The sequence below is a fragment of the Misgurnus anguillicaudatus genome, chromosome 16, assembly GCF_027580225.2.
Source record: "Misgurnus anguillicaudatus chromosome 16, ASM2758022v2, whole genome shotgun sequence".
Lineage (NCBI taxonomy): Eukaryota > Metazoa > Chordata > Actinopteri > Cypriniformes > Cobitidae > Misgurnus > Misgurnus anguillicaudatus.
The window spans coordinates 34,353,366-34,372,295 of record NC_073352.2 but is presented as its reverse complement, the minus strand read 5'-3'; the positions used below and the strand labels follow the sequence as shown (position 1 = coordinate 34,372,295).

Genomic DNA, 18,930 nt, shown 5'->3' with positions numbered 1-18,930 from the left:
ACAGATTCACGCTGATATTAATGAGGAATGTCTGATACGGATCCGGACAGAAATTGATCTCAGTAGCTTTTTCTGATGTCTGTGTGCGGTCATGTGCTGAAATAAAAAATATTGTGTACTGTATATAATGTACCTGTGATGGATTTTACGGTTTCACTCGACACAGTCTGTCCGATCAGGTCGTATTGGACCAAGCTGGATGACTCGGGTGGAACCTCCACAGAATGCTGTGGACCTTTGGTCCAGGTGTAGATCACCTCAGTCATTGGATAGGCATCTGACACACAGACAAAAAGCATCATTAGATCAAATTCATCACAAAATCTGTGAAAAAAAGATCTCAATATATGCAATAAGATAAAACGAGGATTAATTGGAAACTTGGGCCAAAAGTTCACCCAAAAATAAAAATTGGGTACTGAAAGAGCAAAGACAAAAACTTAAAGGGGTGGTTCAATGTTATTTCAAGCATTTTGACTTATTAACACAGTTATAGAGTTGTTTCCTCGTGCTAAACGTAGGTAAAGTTTTTTTTTCGATTACAGGTCCAACTGACGTTTCAGGGGTTTCTATACGTATCAATTCTTTATATGGGCACTTTTCCCGGAAAACCCTGTCCACCCTTTAATCAGCGGGAGACGCTAGAACTTACAAACATCACATCACGCGACAGCTTTGTTTCATTTCAAAACTCAACAATGGCATGAAAGAAGAAGTGTGTTTTTTCCACGCTCCTTGTTTTTTAATCCTCATTAAACCAAAGCAGCCTCATTAGAAATGCCATTTTGATTCTCTTATCAATGTGAGGTCACATTAACAAAAGCCCCGCCCATTAACAGTCCGGCATCACCATAGTTTCCACCCCCAGCGAGTTGTACTCCATTTACTAAATACTATTGTCTCAGACTGTATTAATCACATCTATTTTAACTGTAATGCGCTCACTGTCTGTTTGTAAGGAAGTGAGGAGCTGTAGCTCATTTGCATTTAAAGGTACAGACACAAAATAGCGTGTTTTTGCTCTTAACCAAATATGGGCATTTTGGACATGATATAATAATTGATCTAGAGCTGAAACTTCACAGACACGTTCTGGACACACCTGAGACTTATAATACATCTTGTAAAAAGGCCATAACAGGTGCCCTTTAAATCCATATTGACATCTCTGAATTTTGATTACAGGCTTTGATACCTTGGCAAATCTGAGCACATTTTTTGTTAGATCCTTTAATTGCAACATTCTTCCTTGTATCATTTTGCTATTTTTTCTTTGTCTTCTATGTATAGATCAACAGTTTTGTCTCTAAAATGTTAATTTAAAAGTTACTGTATTTGGTTACCAAGGAAACAACGGTGTCAGTGCAGAGAATGCCTGAGATACAGTATGAGACATAAAGAGTGAAGAAAACAAATCAAGTGAAACACTTTTACTTGTTATTGTTAGTGTCATTTACAATGATACTTTAATTTTGTCAGTTTATGCCACAAGTGAGAAAATATTATTCGTGTGTTTATCTAGATTACATAAAATGCTATGAAATGAACTTTTATGCTATTATTAACAATTATGCTATTATCAAAACACGCAATTCTTCTTTTCAGCTTGTTGCTATTTTAATTCCAAAAACAAGGCTGTGATAGATGGACGTCCAGCGTGCGCTTTAAACTGATTATTTTGTAGCGGGATACTGGTCATTTAGCCATCAAAATACAAAGAAATACATAATTTTACAAATTTTCCCAGGATAAAAATGTCAGAAATCATAGATTGTTAAAATTAGAAGGGACATATTACTTTATTTAAGATAAGAGCAGCGCAACGTGTAGATAAAATCTGTTTTGATATTATCTTTTTAAATCATTATTAATTTCTAATGTCGTGTACATGCTTACTAAAGCAATAAACCCCAAGAAGCGTTGGGTTACCAGTGCATTTTATAACAGCTAAGGGGCGTTGTTGGGCACGACGCGAAGCGGAGTGCCTAGACCCCCTTGGCTGTTATAAAGTGCACTGGTGGCCCAACGCTTCGAGGGGTTTATTGCGTTTATAAAACGGTTACTTCATATGCATAACGTTAGCGGGATTTTATCAAATAAAACACAAACACATAAGTTGTAATTACTAATTATATTAGTATAAATATTACTCTTCCGCCAAACAAAGTAGTTCCTCAGAATCAAGTGTGGCTGCAACAGAGCGCAGTTCACAAACAACAGAGACGCAGCAAAGGCACAATGAAAATATGATTAAAGACTGTGGTGTTTATTTTATAAATCAACATTCATCTAATTTATACATTAACATTTATATCGTGCAACTGTTGAAGTGATGATCAAATATGTTTGGAAGCATGCTTAACTTTTTCCCCGTCAGCGTTTTTTTTTAAGTGCCACCCAGTTTTAGTTGAATGCCTTACAGAAAAATGATCTTCTTTAAATAAACATAAAATATCAAATGAAAGAACAGTCCATCCGCTTTCCAACAACATCAAAAAACGTTTCATCCTACCTTCATTTGTTGTCTTATCAGTTATCACCTCTCAAATTTTCAGCTAAATGCGGAGATGATTCCATTTTTATGAAGAACTAAGAGATCAGATTCAGAGCCTGATCAAAACACACGTCACCCTAAATCCACCACAACGCTGTTGTGTCGAGTGAATGCCTCAGTTTTTAAGTTGGATAAGGTTGCCATCTTGTGGATAATAGCGGAAATATCAATAAGACAAAAAAAACTTCAGAGAACGTTTTCTCTTTATTGATGAAATGTTTTATTTATTGACATTTATCTGGATATCGCCATAATTTTGCAAAGGTAGAAAAATAAAAAAATGATTAAAGACTGAGGTGTTTATTTTCATAAATCAATACGCAGCAACAGTGGCGCAGTGATACTTGTGATGCGGTCTGAACCGTGGGTTTACCGGGGTATTTTATCACGGCTTAGAACGCGTTTCAACCAATCAGAATGAAGAACCAGAACGAGCCGTTTTATAATTTTCTTTAAAACACTAATATAGTCCTATAACTAAGTACATATCTTTGACTCGTACAGATAAAAAAAAAGGCAAAGCATGAATACGTAAAAAACTTTTCTCTGGTAAGTTTTTTAAGCATCAGGATTCATTTCTAACTAAATAACATTTGTGCACAACTTTGGGGGTTCATATGGGGTTTTACCTCTAACAATACTTCAAATGTAAGTACTATCATGTAAGTAGCTTGTTATCAAGTCAATCAAACGTTAGGTTCATGTCTTGAAAAAACATAACAGAGAAAATACATGGAACAAACTCTTATAATCTATGCGAACTGGAGATGTACTTAGTTGTTGTCATAAAATATTGTACTGTTGCACTATAATGGTGTTTTAAAGAAAAGTAAAGATGCTTACAACATGAGAAATTAGCTAATATCCAAAACATATATTATGTGCACAATGCGCTACTCTCCTCTTAAATTAGGTCATATTTCTTATTCCTTATTTAACAAAGCACATTTTCTGAGGTTCTTTGTCCTGTGGAAATTTGTTTTTATTGATACAGTGAAACACCATTAAACACCAACCCCAGATACCCATCCACCGTCCCCACCCAGCCATCACACCATAGTTCATAACACCATAACAAATAACTCCTTAGTCCAACTCTAGCTATAAGTCCATTGAAATCTGGCCCATGTACTCATCGCATCACCAAAAAATACATAAATGAATAAATAAATATATAAATTCATTCATTAATTAATACCTTACATACATTACATAGACCCGACAGCCTGTCAACATGCAAACAAATTATTAGCAATTAAATTTTTTTACAATAACATTGTTACATTGTTCTGTATATCCTATTTCCACACGAGAATCACTTTCTAATTTCCTAACTTCCAAAATTCAAGTATTTTTCACACTTCTTGATATACAAAGGAATACAACATGGTTGTTTATAGCAGTGGTTCTCAAACTGGGGGCCGGGGCACCCAGGGGGGCCGCGAGATGGTGCCAGGGGGCCCCAGTTTTATGAGATTTTATAAAATACATTAATTTATTATGAATTCTGTGTAATTTAACCAAAAAAAATAAGGCTACTAACCAACAGCACTACTTTGAATAATTTTATATGTTTTGTTTAATTAAAATGTTACATTTTAGAACTAATTTGTCATAAATTTTCTTTGGGGGGCCAGAAAGAAATGCACTGCACACAAAGGGGGCCGCACGCTAAAAAAGTTTGAGAACCAGTGGTTTATAGGACATATTTTCAAAGGCGACCACTTTGGAGATGGCCAAAGTGGAAATTTAGTTTAGTTTAGTTTAGTTTCTTTATTTGTCTCCCTTGGGAGAAATTTGTCTTGGACAGAGAGTCTGCCGCACAGGACGTACAAAAGACACTTACATTTACATATACAAAAATTTGTGAAATTATGTTTTTTTTTTTGATGGCTGAATGACCTGAAACATAACAATGAGTTTAAAACACACGCTCTGAACGTCCATCCATCACAGCCTTGGATTGAAATCAACATGGGAGCAGGCTGAATAATGTGTATTAGATTTGTTTTTTCAAAAAGTCAATGGGCTGTATCATACACCAGGCGCAATGCAGAGCAATGCGCGACGCAAGTGTCTTATGCTAGTTTTGACCCGGCGCAATGATAATTTTCACGTTTAGCTCCACGTTGTTTAAATAGCAAATGCATTTGCACCCATTTTTGTGCCCATGGGCATTCTGGTCTCAAAATGAGGTGTGTTCAGGCGCATTGTTGGGGCATTGCTATTTTGAGGCAACTTAAATAGACTAAGCCATTGACCAACTAAAACCTACGGATTTATTGTATATGATGACACTGTACCTGTGGATATGGTGAGATGAAAAACATTCAAGTAATGCTTTGTAAAAATCCCATGGCGCTGTCCGAGGGCTGAAACGCTTCGGCTCTCTGCGCGTTTGTAAATTCTTTATCTCTTGTTTGTATTTTTAGAGTACAAACTTTTTCTTGCATATTTGCAAATTATTTTATGAGATTACAATGATTATGTATGATATCAATACATTTACAGCAATTAAAACCCGGCTATTTTTACTTCCATGACTGTAAAAAAACGTCTTTTAAAGGTTTTAATCAAAAAAATTTACATTTCAATAAAAATGAAAACAACACAATTTGTTTTTTAAAATTAATCTTAAACTGGGGGTCTTCTTCCTCCGCTAAGTTTTTCAGTTTACAAAGTCCGTCATCTAAATAGGAAATCTGCATGGCGCAACGTGTTTAAAGCGGATGAGAGCTGAGACTCTCATTGGTTTATTGCACGTTACACCCAAAACACACCCATTACTCATTACGAGAATATGAACATCCCTTTTTGACCGCGCGCTTGGCGCACAAACCATTTTTCCCGTCGATAAATTAGTGGCATTAGACACGCCCATTTAGACAGTGCACCGTGCGCTTTAGACAATGCACTTAGACCGTTAAAATAGGGCCCATTGTGTTAAGTGATCTTCTGACAAATCACAGGATCAAAAAAAGACCTAAGATGGCACACACTGTGCTGAGTTGTGCCAAAATACAATAGTACATAAAACATCAGAGATTCTGAGCCATACACTTCTTACAAAACTGACCCTGTCCCTGTGAAAACTCAGCTAAAGTCATTTTTGTTTTAACATAAAATCTTCCTACATAACGTAAAGAACATATTGTGAAAATATAACATCGATATCTTTAATATTGAATGAGTAAGGTCATGTCAATGATTGACATCAAACTTTGACGCTTCAAATTTTTAAATATACAAAATGTCTCCTTTGTTTCTAATCGATTGTAAGAAGCTGAGAGAATAAGCAGATGAAGTTGATATTTAAATATAAAACGCCCTGAAGTCCCCTGAGCTATAAAAGAGCAACCTCTGAGCAATAACATATTCCTCTGAGCGTGCCCACGCTCCGCGCTACACGTATTAGTCCTGGAGATCAGGGCTGAATGACCGCTGTTAAGACATTTCTTCTCACTGCTGCCCACCTTCCCTACAGCGTACGCCAACCACAAATCTGAGCCAAGGACCAAACAGAACAATCATCCTGACACAGAAACTGGATCCACTGAGAAATTCTCTCTCTCCAAATCTGACAGATTTCATTTATGGAGGAGAAATCCATATATCAAAGAGTCAAGACTTTCACTGCACATTCAGCGACCCGACTTCACCTGTCCTCGTTCGAGATTATAACCTCCATCTCTTTCCTATTTCTCTCTTTTCTCTCCGCCTTTCTGCTTCTGAACCCCCACACATTGGGAAACAGAGCAGAGGAAGAGGTTTCCAAAACACCCACCATCAACCCCATAGAGAGAAATAGAGGACAAGAGAAATGTTGTTTTGCTTTTTTGCACATGATCCAAGTGTCAAACTGGGCCTGGGCTGCTATCAGAGAGGGAGAACCGGGAACGTTCTCCCAGGTCCTGTAAAATTTAGCAGGTTTCCAACAATGCAAATTATGGAGGTATCACATGGGAAGTGAATCAAACCAAGAGGGAAATACCAGACACTTCGGTTAAAAGGTGAACGATTACAAATAACATTACAACATTATCAACACGAGGTATGTTTACACCATACCTGTCAATATTGGGATTTAAAAATAAGGGAAATTTCTCAATCCCAACATTAACCCCCCCTCCATTCCACGGCCCACTTAAACAGTTATAATCTATCTCAGGACTCACCAAATATTTTATAAAGAAATATGCAGAAAAAATACATTTAGAAATACAAAAAGAAATTTGTTTTCTTTTAGAAGACAGTAGTTTATCTTTTCAATGTATGAACTAAATGTAAGTTTAATTCAGACTGATCTGGACCGTTTCATCGGACATGTCCGGATCCAAACTTTACTTCCAGTTTCTCTTTTTTAACTGATCTCTTGAACAAATGCCTTGTCGATTTAAAGTACATTTAAAGTACTTTGTTATTTATTCTTATAGTGGAGTTTACCCGAAGTTACGTGCGGACCACGACAGCCGCATGTTTATGTTGTTACTGCTGAAACCGCCTATAGTCAAAAAAAATTGTGATTAATTTATTCGTGTCCATGGCACGAAATTCAGCTTTTTTGTGCCTTGAGCACAATTGTCTTTGTTGTGTGACTCACACAAATTTCACTAAATAGTTTTTGTGTCTGTAGCACGACTTTCTTTTTTGTGTCATTTTATGCATTGTTTTCTCATAGTTTTTTCCTATTTTCTTTCCATTGTCGCTTGGGTTTAGAACTTTCTGCTACATTTTTAGACATCCTAACCCAAACCTCAAATCTAACCCCAATTCCAGGCGAGAAAAATCGGAAGATAACATGTAGAAACCAATACATAACAATACATCCTAACCCAAACCCCAAATCTAACCACAACTCCAAGAGACAATGATTTAAAAATGAGAAAACAATACATAAAATGAAATTAATAAAGAAAGGCGTGCCACTATTTATAGAAATTCGTGTGGGTGACACGACAAAGACATTCGTGCTTAAGGCACATAAAAACGCTGAATTTCGTTCCATGGACACAAATAAATTAATCAAATTACGACTTATGTGAGATAATGTTGGTTTAATTGCAATCCCAAACTACCTGACATCAAAACCACTGCCATTAATTGTCATTAACAGGACAAAACTGTTTTTGAGTCATACACTAAGTGGCAATCCACTTGATGGTCCCGACTCACAGTTTAAAAACCCATGAATACCTTTTTTCATTTGTTGTGTGGCTCTCCTGAATCTACAAAGGACTTGTTTTACACATAGGTCGCAAGTGTGTTTTGGTACTCGGCCCGACTTCCTTTTCCAAAGTGTTTTTCAAAAATCATGCACCCCGACTTTAAGTGAGTTGTTACAGCTAATAGCTGGTTTGCGAATGTAGCAAACATATCAAATATCCCTGTGGGATTTTTTTATATATAAAAATTATAAATGCGCAAGAAATACGGGAAAATATTTATTGGTACAGTGTGTAATTTTTAGAAGGCTCTCTTGACAGAAATGCAAAATAATATCTAAAACTATATTATCAGGGGTGTATAAAGACCTTTCATAATGAACCGTTATGTGTTTATTACCTTAGAATGAGACGTTTTTATCTACATACACCGAGGGTCCCCTTAAGTGGAAGCTGCCATTTTGTGCCACCATGTTTCTACAGAAGCCCTTAATGGACAAAATTTTTACTAAGTTGTCTCCAACGTTGACATGTTTGTCTGGTGGCGGCTATTGTAGCTTTTTTATGTGTTTCAAAAGTGATAGGTGAGCAGTGGACTTAGCAGGGGGGTGCAGTTCGCAACCTCACCACTAGATGCCACTAAAATTTACACACTGCACCTTTAAACGAGATGATAGCGGGATAGGATGGTAAAATTTAGGAGAATCACGGGAAAAACGGGAGAGTTGACAGGATTGGTTTACTTTGTCAAAAAAATGGTCCCTAGCTGTTCAAAGAATTCCGTGTATGTTTTAAAGATCGCTCTGCATCTGATCTCTATCAAAAGTCCTTCGCAAAAATGGAATTATCTCAGCTTTTTGCTCAAAATTGGGTGTTTTTGAAGAAACCTACCCATGTTTGAGAGGTGATTACAAGAGAACTAATGACGGTAGGATGAAACTTTTTTTTTTTTTTTGAAAGCAGAGGGTCTGTTCTTTCATCTGATATATTGTTTGTTTATATATTTAAAGAAGAACTTTTGTGAAAATCATGAAAAATGCTGGCGCTGGCTGGCAGCTTTTTTTAAAAACGCTGGCGGGGAAAGAGTTAAAATGTATATCTTTACTCCTTAAAAGTGCATTTTAATACCTCAGACCTTTCTATGATACCGTCCCAGTGACAGCTTGTATGTGTGATACAATCACATGACCTTCTGTGCTGTTAATGCAATGCTTTACCAACTGATCTAAAACAACACTATCCCAGCAAGCAATAGCCATCATATCACCATCTGGGTTAACTACAGACCAAAAATAGCTATGAGTAACCCACTTCTAGCCAAAATAAGTTGTAGTTTTTGGCAAAATAACTTGTGAGATGTCTGATATTCCATCATGTAAGCAAATTCAACAGTGATTATAAAGTGTTTGGTTTTATTTATTTTATTTTATTTATTTTTGGGTTATGACGTCAATTAGATTTCACTGACAGCCCAAATTTAGATTTTTCTTAGCCTAGACGTCTTTAAAAATCAAAATTGCTTGCTGGGTAAGCATACAGGATTTGAATGATGTTGATAGGGTGTGTGGATGCTAAAGTCAGTCCATCTAGAAAAAGCGATTATGCGAACGCATGATTCAATGCATAATCAGCCAAAGTCAGCATATTTATGTGGGGGCCGCATTTTTTCAAATACGCCGCACTTTCGCAGCATAAATTGCAGATTTCTGTGTGCAAAATATGCCAGGCTTGCATGATTTCATAATCCCCGCATTTTCATAGCAAAAATTACATATAGACGGTTTCAGCAGTCACAACATAAACAAGCGGCTGTCTCGTCCCGCACGTAACTTCCGGTAAACTCCGCTAAGAATAATTAACAACAAAGTTCTTTAAACGTAGTTTATTTATATAACAAGCAAAAAAAACAACACACAGATTACCTAGAAACCAAAACATTTGTTATTTTCGACAAGGCATTTGTTCAAGATATCAGTTTAGCAACTAGTCAGACCATTTAAAAAAAACGAAACCGGAAGTAAAGTTCGGATCCAGACGTGTATCGTGTCAGCGTCCGATGAAACCGTCTATAGCTTAACAGAAAGTTGAAAAATGTTGCATTTATTTCACACAAGCGCAGCCATGTCCCCTGTTGCCATGGGAATGTTATGATGTGACATTATTATGTGACGTGAACATCATTGAAAAGCTGCAAAAGCTGCAAACAGTTTAGCAATTTTTGCAAGTTCCCACAATTTTTGCAAGTTCCCGCAATTTCATTGCATAAAATTGCATAAATATCCTGCATATTCCAACGCATTTTTTAAGAAAACGTGCTGCTAGATCAAGGATTTTTGCCCGCAACAATAAAAAAAATGTTTTTCTGGAAGGACTGTAAAGTGTTCTGTCTGGCCACTGATGTACAGTATATTATTCATGTCTATATCATACATGGCTTCTCTCTCTTACCGTGGGTTCACAGCAGCCACGTTTGAGGCGTCAAATTTGCATCTACCGCGTTTAGTTAGCCGCTTGAACATTTTGGGCTCTATCTTACACCTGGCGCAATGCAGCGCAATGCGCGACGCAAGTGTCATTTGCTATATTCCACCCTGCGCAATAATAATTTTCACGTTAAGCGCCGCGTTGTTTAAATAGCAAATGCATTTGCGCCCCCTTTTGCGCCCATGGGCGTTCTGGTCTGAAAACGAGGTGTGTTCAGGCGCATTGTTGGCGCGTTGCTATTTTGAGGCAACTAAAATAGACTACACTATTGACCAACAAAAACCTGCTCTAAAGTCTAAAGTCAATGGCGCAATATATATTTTTTGTTATTTAAAGAGCGCATTAGTAATATGCGCCTAAACGGGACGACAACGCGGGTTTGCTTAACATACATGAATGCGCAGCAGCACAAAAACGCTTGTAAATATGAAAGATTAAAGGATTGAATGTAAAAGATTATTATTGAGTCTCTTGGACATAAATGAGGACTAATTATGAAACGTTAGAAGACACAAAGAGCTGCTTCACCTGTAGCTTGGTAAGTAAATAAATGCTTTGCTTTAAACAAATGCATCTGTTTTTAAATGTTTTTTTTTAAAATGCTACCTCACGGATTTATTGTATATGATGACTCTGTACCTGCGGATATGGCGAGATGAAAAACATTTTTATGTAATGCTTAAAAAATCTTGTGACGCTGTCCAAGTGCTGAAAGGAGAGCCGTTTGTAAATTCTTTATCTCCTGTTTGTTACAAATAAAGTATTTTTAGATTACAAACCTTTTCTTATATACTTGTAAATTATGTTTTGATGATATTGGATAGCCATACATTTAAAGCAACTATAAGCCTGCTTTTTACTTCCATGACTAAAAGAAAACGGGTTTTAAAGGTTTTAATCCAAAAAATAAAAATTTCAATACAAGTGAAAACGACACAATTATTTAACATTAATCTTAAACTGGAGATCTTCTTCCTCCACTTAGTTTTTCAGTTTACAAAGTCCATCATCTAAATAGGGATTAGACATAGCGCCAGCGCAACAGGCTTTTAAAGGGGATGAGAGCTGAGACTCTCATTGGTTTATTGCACGTTACGCCCGAAATACTCCCATTTCTCATTAAAAAAATTGTACCAACCCTTTTCGACCATGTGCTCGGCGCAGAAACCATTTTTCCCGTCGTTAAATTAGCAAAAGTGGATTCGGACACGCCCATTTAGACGTTGCGCTGTGCGCTTTAGACAATTCTAGTCATTGAGAGATTCGGAAATTTGCTTCATGGGAGGGGCTACTGCGACTCCACTCACTTTCTGTAATCATGTCAGTACTAGAGCAAGCTCCTGATATGAGGCATTAATAAAAAAAAATTCAACTCGCCAATTTCCCGTGGTAGCGCTCAACTAGACGCACGGATGAGGTGGAATCGCGTCTACCGTACTGGTCTAAACTCCTCATTCGCGCCACGAGACCTCCAGACGCACGTCAACGCATCTTCACATTGACTTAACATTGAAATCACTCGTGCTTGACGCCTCTACTGTGGCTGGTCTGAATGCAGGAGTAGGGTTTGAGGTTCAAATCTCTAATCCCAAGTATAAGCGATAGTGGAGAAAGAGAACCAAGTCAGGCGAAAACGTGTCAGAACACAAAGGAAAAAGGGCTGAAATAAAAACGGAGAGCTGTTGTAGGTCTGTGCTGTCCCGGGGCAGAAGGGAAAGCTATGGTGACCTTCTCTGCTCTACAGGGGGATGAACAGCTTTCTGTCTTTCCCTGCAGGCCCAGAGAAATGACAGAAATATGTATAAGACAAAAGAGAGAGAGAAGGAGAGAGAGAGATATATCTGTCAGCACATTAACGCACACACCACTAAAAAAAATCAAAAATATGTGAATGTCCTCCATCACAATGTCACCATCCACCATCAGGAGCTCTCAGGACTGATTTTATCTCCAGATCTCTCAGCAGCCTCCACAAAAGAGCCCAACCCACATGCCACGTATTCCCATTCTTTTCCTAGATTTCTTTTTTCTCCTGTACTTTTCTTTGCGGTTTTCGTTTTAATTTCTGCTGACCGACTGTCATGAGCAGGGCTGCTGATATAGAGAGTCTTTGTTCAGTTTATAGAACCAATTCTGTATTTACACACCGTGAGGAAAAAAGTCATTTTCCTTACAGAGGAAAGTTGCTCGGAGATCTCCAAGGTATTGCGGTTAAATATAACTTTAGCTTATATTTTTTTAATAAAAAACTCAAATGTTATGAGTTTACATTTATTGGTCACGGTTAAAGAAAGAAATGAAGCAAGATGATGCACTTTTTAAAAACAAGTACAACACAAAAGCAGCAGCAGTTGGGTCCCAAGCGGCACAATGTTTTAAAGACCCTGTCCAAATACCAATTTCAGCCTTCATGGTCTAACATCATGTTTACGCTTTGACATGTTGACACTTCGACTGTTAGCTAAAAGTGCAATCGATGGTGCATAGGGGGCACTTGTGAGCACTTGAAATCTGAAGTGACAAATTGAACATACAGCATGGTTTTGTGGACTCGTACCAATGTATGAAGGCAGTGACAGGTTACAGAATTGACTTCTGTACCTTTTAAAAACTCAAACAACAACAAAAATACCCAGAAAACGAAATAATCCAATCGGTTTCTAGTATGAATTGTTAAATCAGCTGTCTGTGAAGAACAGCCGTTTAAAGCCAGGATTATTTCACATCATGAGGCACTCACATACTGTCATTTTGCCATCCTAACATACTCCCTTAAATCTTTCTTTTTGGCGGTGAAATTTGGTTAAGACTCTTAGGAAATTAGCATGTATAAAATATAATCCTCACAGCTGCCGAATTTCAGCGGGCAGGAGTGGCCATCCATCGGGAAGTCAACCAACCTCATGGGGCATTCTGCACTTATTGTCAACCTGTAGAAAACACATACACACAATAAAAAAGAAAATAGCGATGAACAATGCCTCTCCATTATTTCTCAGGACAAGATGGATACCTCATCGTGTAAAGGATCGTTCCGTTCTTCATGATTCGGAAAAGCCTGTTGGGCGCCGTCATGTTGTGAGCCACAGATCTTTTTCCGTTCCTGAAGAAGGTGTCAGGGGTCCAGACTTTGGTCACCATGAGGTTATTTAGCCGGAGAATCTCCACCGGACCTTCGTACTGTAAACGCCTGTCAACCCACGTCTGGCGGAAAAACACGTCCATGGTGTACTCCTAAAGAAAACACAACAAAAACTCCAATCTCAGAACTGCAAACACATCTCATTCCTAAACCAAACCTCTAATCCCAAAACTTCACAAACACCCCTGACAAAAATATAAGCATAAACCCCAGCATATACGAATCAGACAAACCATTTTCCTTATGGGGATAAACTATGGTGGCAAATTGATGAACATAAATCAAAATATAAGTCTTTATCAGTCTTATAATTTGTTATTAAAAATGTAACTTTTGCCACTTTCAACTTTTTGATGATGTAACCGCTGATGAGAGGACAAACGTGTTTGTTTGGAATAATGTGCGCCAATGAATCATACGCAGTAAGACTAAAACAGGCATTAAAAAAACAGGAAAAATTTAGCTTTTATTTTGACTTAAATAAAACATGAGTATTAAAATAAGAGAGTGTTAACATTGCATGTATCTACATCCAAGCCAAACGCTGCAGGGTTGGTTACGATATTTTACCACATTATGCTGTTGAGCAAGGTGTTAAACTTCACAAATATTCCCAGAGGAACATCCCTGCCAAAAATGTTGACTCAATACATTTTTTTTGTTTTCAATCTGTACTTCATAGCTCCCGATTCACTCTGACTAAGCAGGTAATAGCACCTCATGTTGAATTGAACAAAATACTGCCTGAATTATTTATTATATGTCTCAGTAGACTACTATGACACCTTATATAATAACATCTCACACATACATGCGTGTACTGTATACACTCACTCACCATTTCAACGTCGGACACGGGGCCAAAACTCGTAACGTAAATATCTGTCTTCACTTCTGTCACTGGACCTGTACAGACACAAAACCTGTTAGCATCACAATGTATGACCAAAAACGTTTCATGACTAGAAAAATAACATTTACATTTTGCAAAACTGATCACAAGTCTGTCTAGATGTGATGTACCCCATGGATGGATTAACACAGAATATTTATTGTTTTTTTGTGCTATCAAAGTCAACATGTAACAATTCATTTCATTCATCTTTGGAAACAAAATGAAATGTAGTACAGGACCTGAATGAAGGCAAGAATGGAGCTATTGTGAGGGACATTAACATTAGCAAATGTTAAACAATATCCAAATATATACTATTAACCTTATATAACATGCATTGATTAATTGAGCAGGAATGTGTATTAATAAAGCAACGAACGTTGATTTTTATTTTCTCAACCTTAGTGCTTGTCTGACTGAAACCATTTATCCTAAAGTTTAATGGTTTCTTGTAGAAAGAGAAATTAATGAACAAACATGAATAAAGACAATGTCACTAAACACACGCGGCTCTTAATCACATGATTAATGACTCAAGCATCTCATTGGCTGAACTCGAGAGCGTAAACTCCAATGGTTCAGAAGCCTCTTTGATAGATGCTTGAGTAAATCACTTGAAAACGAAGAGCTTTCGGTCAAACGGTAGAAAATTGATTACGTGTCATTTACCAGATACTCAAAGCATATTTCACAACCGACAGCCATGAATCCCACAGAAATATGAAAGAGATTCTCAGTCAATCCAGCGTACAGACAAAATACAGAGATTTATCCAAGATCTTAAAAATGCTTATCTTAAAGGGGCCATGGCACAAGACTTTTTTAAGATGTGAAATAAATCTTTGGTGTCCCCAGAGCACATATGTAAAGTTTTAGCTCAAAATACCATATAAATAATTTATTATAGCATATTAAAATTGCCACTTTGTAGGTGTGTGCAAAAATGTGCTGTTTTGGGTGTGTCCTTTAAAATGCAAATGAGCTGATGAAATTCAAACGCTGATCACAATGATGATGGTTTGTTGCAATTAAAACTCAATTGTGCTTTTCTCTGCACTAAATGGCAGTGCTGTGATTGGATAGTGCAGATTAAGGGGCGGTATTATTATAATAAGAGCTCCTTATGACATCATACGGAGAGGCAAATTTCAACGACCTATTTTTTCATGTGCTTGTAGAGAATGGTTTACCAAAACTAAGTTACTGAGTTGATCTTTTTCACATTTTTAGGATGAAAGAAGCACTGGGGACCCAATCATAAACAAGTCAGATTTTCATACCATGGCCCCTTTAAAAATTGTCAATTTCCTTAAGTGTCACTGGGACAGAAACATTTAAAAATGTCCAGAATACAGTTATGTATACATTTGGTACCAATATTGAGGTGCTAATATGACCCCTTACCGCCCCAGTGACAGTAAATGACAATTTTTCTGACAGTATAGACAGCAACAAGACAAAAGTGTACGTAACTCAAGAAAATAAAAGTCCCTCTAATATGAATCATTACAAAATACTTTTAGTTTACTTTGTAGCTCAGTTGGTAGAGGATTGTAGCAATGCAAAAGTCATGGGTTTGATTTTCAGGAAACACACCTACACTATAAAATGAAAGTTGGATCAACTAAAAATAAATAAATAAATAAACAAATATATATATATATATATATATATATATATATATATATATATATATATATAAAATAACTCAATAATAAAAATAAAATAAAATAACAAAGATTTTCTAACATAAAGTGAAAAATTTAAGTTGGAAAAGCTTACATTTTTAGGTGTCACCAATTGAAGTTATTTTATAAGTAAATTCAACTTTCACTTTTACAGTGTACATTACTAATTAAATGTATATTGAATGCACTGCAATGTGCATTGGTGGATAAAATCTTCCAAATGCAAATCATGTAATTTCTAAAAAACAAACACAGTTCATTCAAAATGAAAATCTGTCATTAGTTACACTCTCTCACTTCTGTCTGAATAGTTTTCACAAGATTAGCGTTGAAAGATTGTTGAATAATGACTTTCAATCTGTTTCTCACAGAAAGCTGTCAGAAGATGCAGAATATAAGACCAACACGAGTGAACAGTGACAGAATGTTACGTTTTGAGTAAACTATATACCATGTATTGTAGTCAAAAGTGGCATGTCCTAGTGGCACTATCAAACTCTCCAACGTGTTTCAGATCACAACAACTGGGTCAGTGATGAGAGACACACACGAGCCCTAACATCTATAATTTCTGAAGCACTACATTCTGTGATGAGGGCAACTCATGCGATCCTACTAGAACTATGAACCCGCAGTTTCTATCCGAGAGCCCATGAAGCCCCTCCGGTGTGACAGAGCTCTGCTCGAGAGCTCTTGTTATGTGAAGGTGGGTGTACTGTTCTGTTCTGAGAGACGTGCTCTCTGCCTCTTCACTAAAGTTACATAAAAAGCATCGCTTTATTCCCTCAGCACCAATCACATCCCAGTATTACGCACAGAGATCCACTCTTTAGCGATTTGATTATATATTTTCTCTTGAATAAAAAATTCAGGGATACAGAGCTTTGACTTTTGCAGAGAGTCTTGATGTTTTATTTTCTTTATTGTAACTTTTATTAATAAGTTATTATTACATATTATGTAATGATTAATACATCAGTAGCTCATGTATATCCATATATAAGAAAATATATGAGTTAAAGCGTGGTTCTAGTTTGAATGTACAATCAGTGTTTTTCTTCTATATGTAAAATAGAATACATATAATCTTCCCATCTGTCTTTCATGCACACACTACATCAGTTCTGAAGTTACAGTAAAAGCACACTGTCCAAAGCAAAAACATTTGATCTAAAATCCACAAAACATAAGTTAAAGTAAAATCTACTGTACAGCAACGCGTCATTTGGCATGCGCAAAACAAGTGAAAGAAGGCGCGTTTACTGATGCGCGCTCTCTTAAAATACAGAAGAGCGCAGATGCCGTTACGCGCACAAAGAGATCATCCGCACTCTTCCTACTTACAGTGCGCATTAAGCGGCTTTCTCGGGCAGATTACATAACCAAACTCGCTTAGATATTCATCTAAAAGATACGTGGAGAGCAGAAAAGAGAGTGGGCAGCAAAAGGACGTTTGGAGTTGGCTTACTCCTCCACCCCCCATAGATGACACCAACCCGATGACACCAACCATCACCAAATAAACCACACTTAGTAAACAACATGCGACATCTATTAAACAACATTTAGAAAGCTCACTTTGCGCAATGCAATGGTGTGACCAAGCGCTTTTTGGAACGTACCCCCAAATCCAGGTCGGAGTCTGTTGTCGTATCCATCCAGGAGTCGGTCAAGAATGCGCGTGAAATTTGCTGGGTATAATTTCTCATCCTTTTTGATCTGTCCAGATATTCTCTTTATGCTAAAAACAACACAAAGCAAACTAAGGCATTTGAACATTTCTGTAAAGCGCGCACTCTGCGCACGCGAAAATTACGCGTATTGTTTTTAATCAACAGCATGAAACGTTCAACAGCGACTTAATCTGGCGTTTGCAACCTCAAGGCGTTTAGATCGAGAATGTCAAAGCTAGAGATGCGATGCGTAACGCACAGATCCAGTTAGGACTCACCAAGCCGCCACACAGAGAAAGTAGAGGAGAGTGGAAATAGAAGTGGGGTACATCGCAGTCACCATCTCCTTCTTGGCAGAAACCATGTTGACATGCCATTCTTTAAGCGTTCTTCACATTTCCCTTCGCCAAATGCCCTGTCCCGAGGAAAGATCGAGGAAACGAGAGGCAGCGCGCAAGACGCGCTTTACCATCACCCGCAATGTCTTCTTACCGCCAGCCAAGCATCTAAATCCAGAACTCTGTGTGCGCCCGATGGATCGCCTACATCCAAAACCCAAACTCTGCGGTTGAGAGAAACATATGGTGAAGCATCCTTTGGAGTCGTGCGTCTCGCTGTGGAGAGGTTAGAGGAGAGTGGAGGACGCGCTGGGTTCCTACACACTGTATCCTCAGTGCCAAAACTGGGACGTGCGTCCGACGCGCAGCGCACACTCAGAGAAACTACAGCACTTAAGAAAAGTCTGCCTGTACATGTTTGTGCACGGACTACGCAAGAATAGTTAGATGATGTAGTGCCAGCTTTGCGCATGGACTCTGCGGCAACTGTCATGCCCGATCTTGCCATGCGTAAACTTTGACTTTGGGGGACGGGTGTTAATTGACGTTGGCCCAGAAGCAACTAAAAAGTGCTAATTTTTAATCTGCTTTTCCTGGAAAATAATGAATCCCCGTTTGTATTACTGTATTAACAGCAACTGATTAAGAACAAATTCAGGGTCAACAAGAAAAAAAAACTTATGAGAACTTTTTCATAATTAAAATGTATATCTTTTCTGTGCCACTGTGACACAAAACTGCTAAACTAATCATGTGCACGAAATTGCCTACTTCCAAACTATTATAGTATGCAAAATTAGTATGTCCTCGATAGTATGTCCACTTCTTCAGCCAAGATTTCTTAGTATGTATAGAAAGGAGGAATGGCCAAATGTAAAAAAAGTTAATAGATACAAAAGATCATGTAAAACTGTTAACCGGACGGTTCTTTTCAAGTGTAAGTGATACAGGAAGTGTATCTATGCTCCAACCGTACTTTACCAAAAAATTTATT

General features: G+C 37.5%; 1 protein-coding gene across 3 annotated transcripts in view; it reads right to left on the bottom strand.

Moving 5' to 3' along the window:
- Positions 1-18,421, bottom strand: part of gabra4 (gamma-aminobutyric acid type A receptor subunit alpha4) — a 41,468-nt gene extending 23,047 nt beyond the window's left edge. The window contains exons 1-6 of one of the 3 annotated variants that reach the window (XM_055178678.2): positions 17,877-18,421; positions 17,548-17,666; positions 14,181-14,248; positions 13,214-13,434; positions 13,048-13,130; positions 134-277 (exon numbers count right to left, since the gene is read on the bottom strand). In XM_055178678.2, the coding sequence (XP_055034653.1) occupies positions 134-277; positions 13,048-13,130; positions 13,214-13,434; positions 14,181-14,248; positions 17,548-17,666; positions 17,877-17,962 (721 nt within the window). In that variant the 5' untranslated portion in view covers positions 17,963-18,421. Of the gene's footprint in view, positions 1-133; positions 278-13,047; positions 13,131-13,213; positions 13,435-14,180; positions 14,249-17,503; positions 17,667-17,876 lie in introns of those variants that run through there. The other 2 variants (XM_055178677.2, XM_055178679.2) reach the window with 2 other exon arrangements.
- Positions 18,422-18,930: the final 509 nt, after the last annotated feature.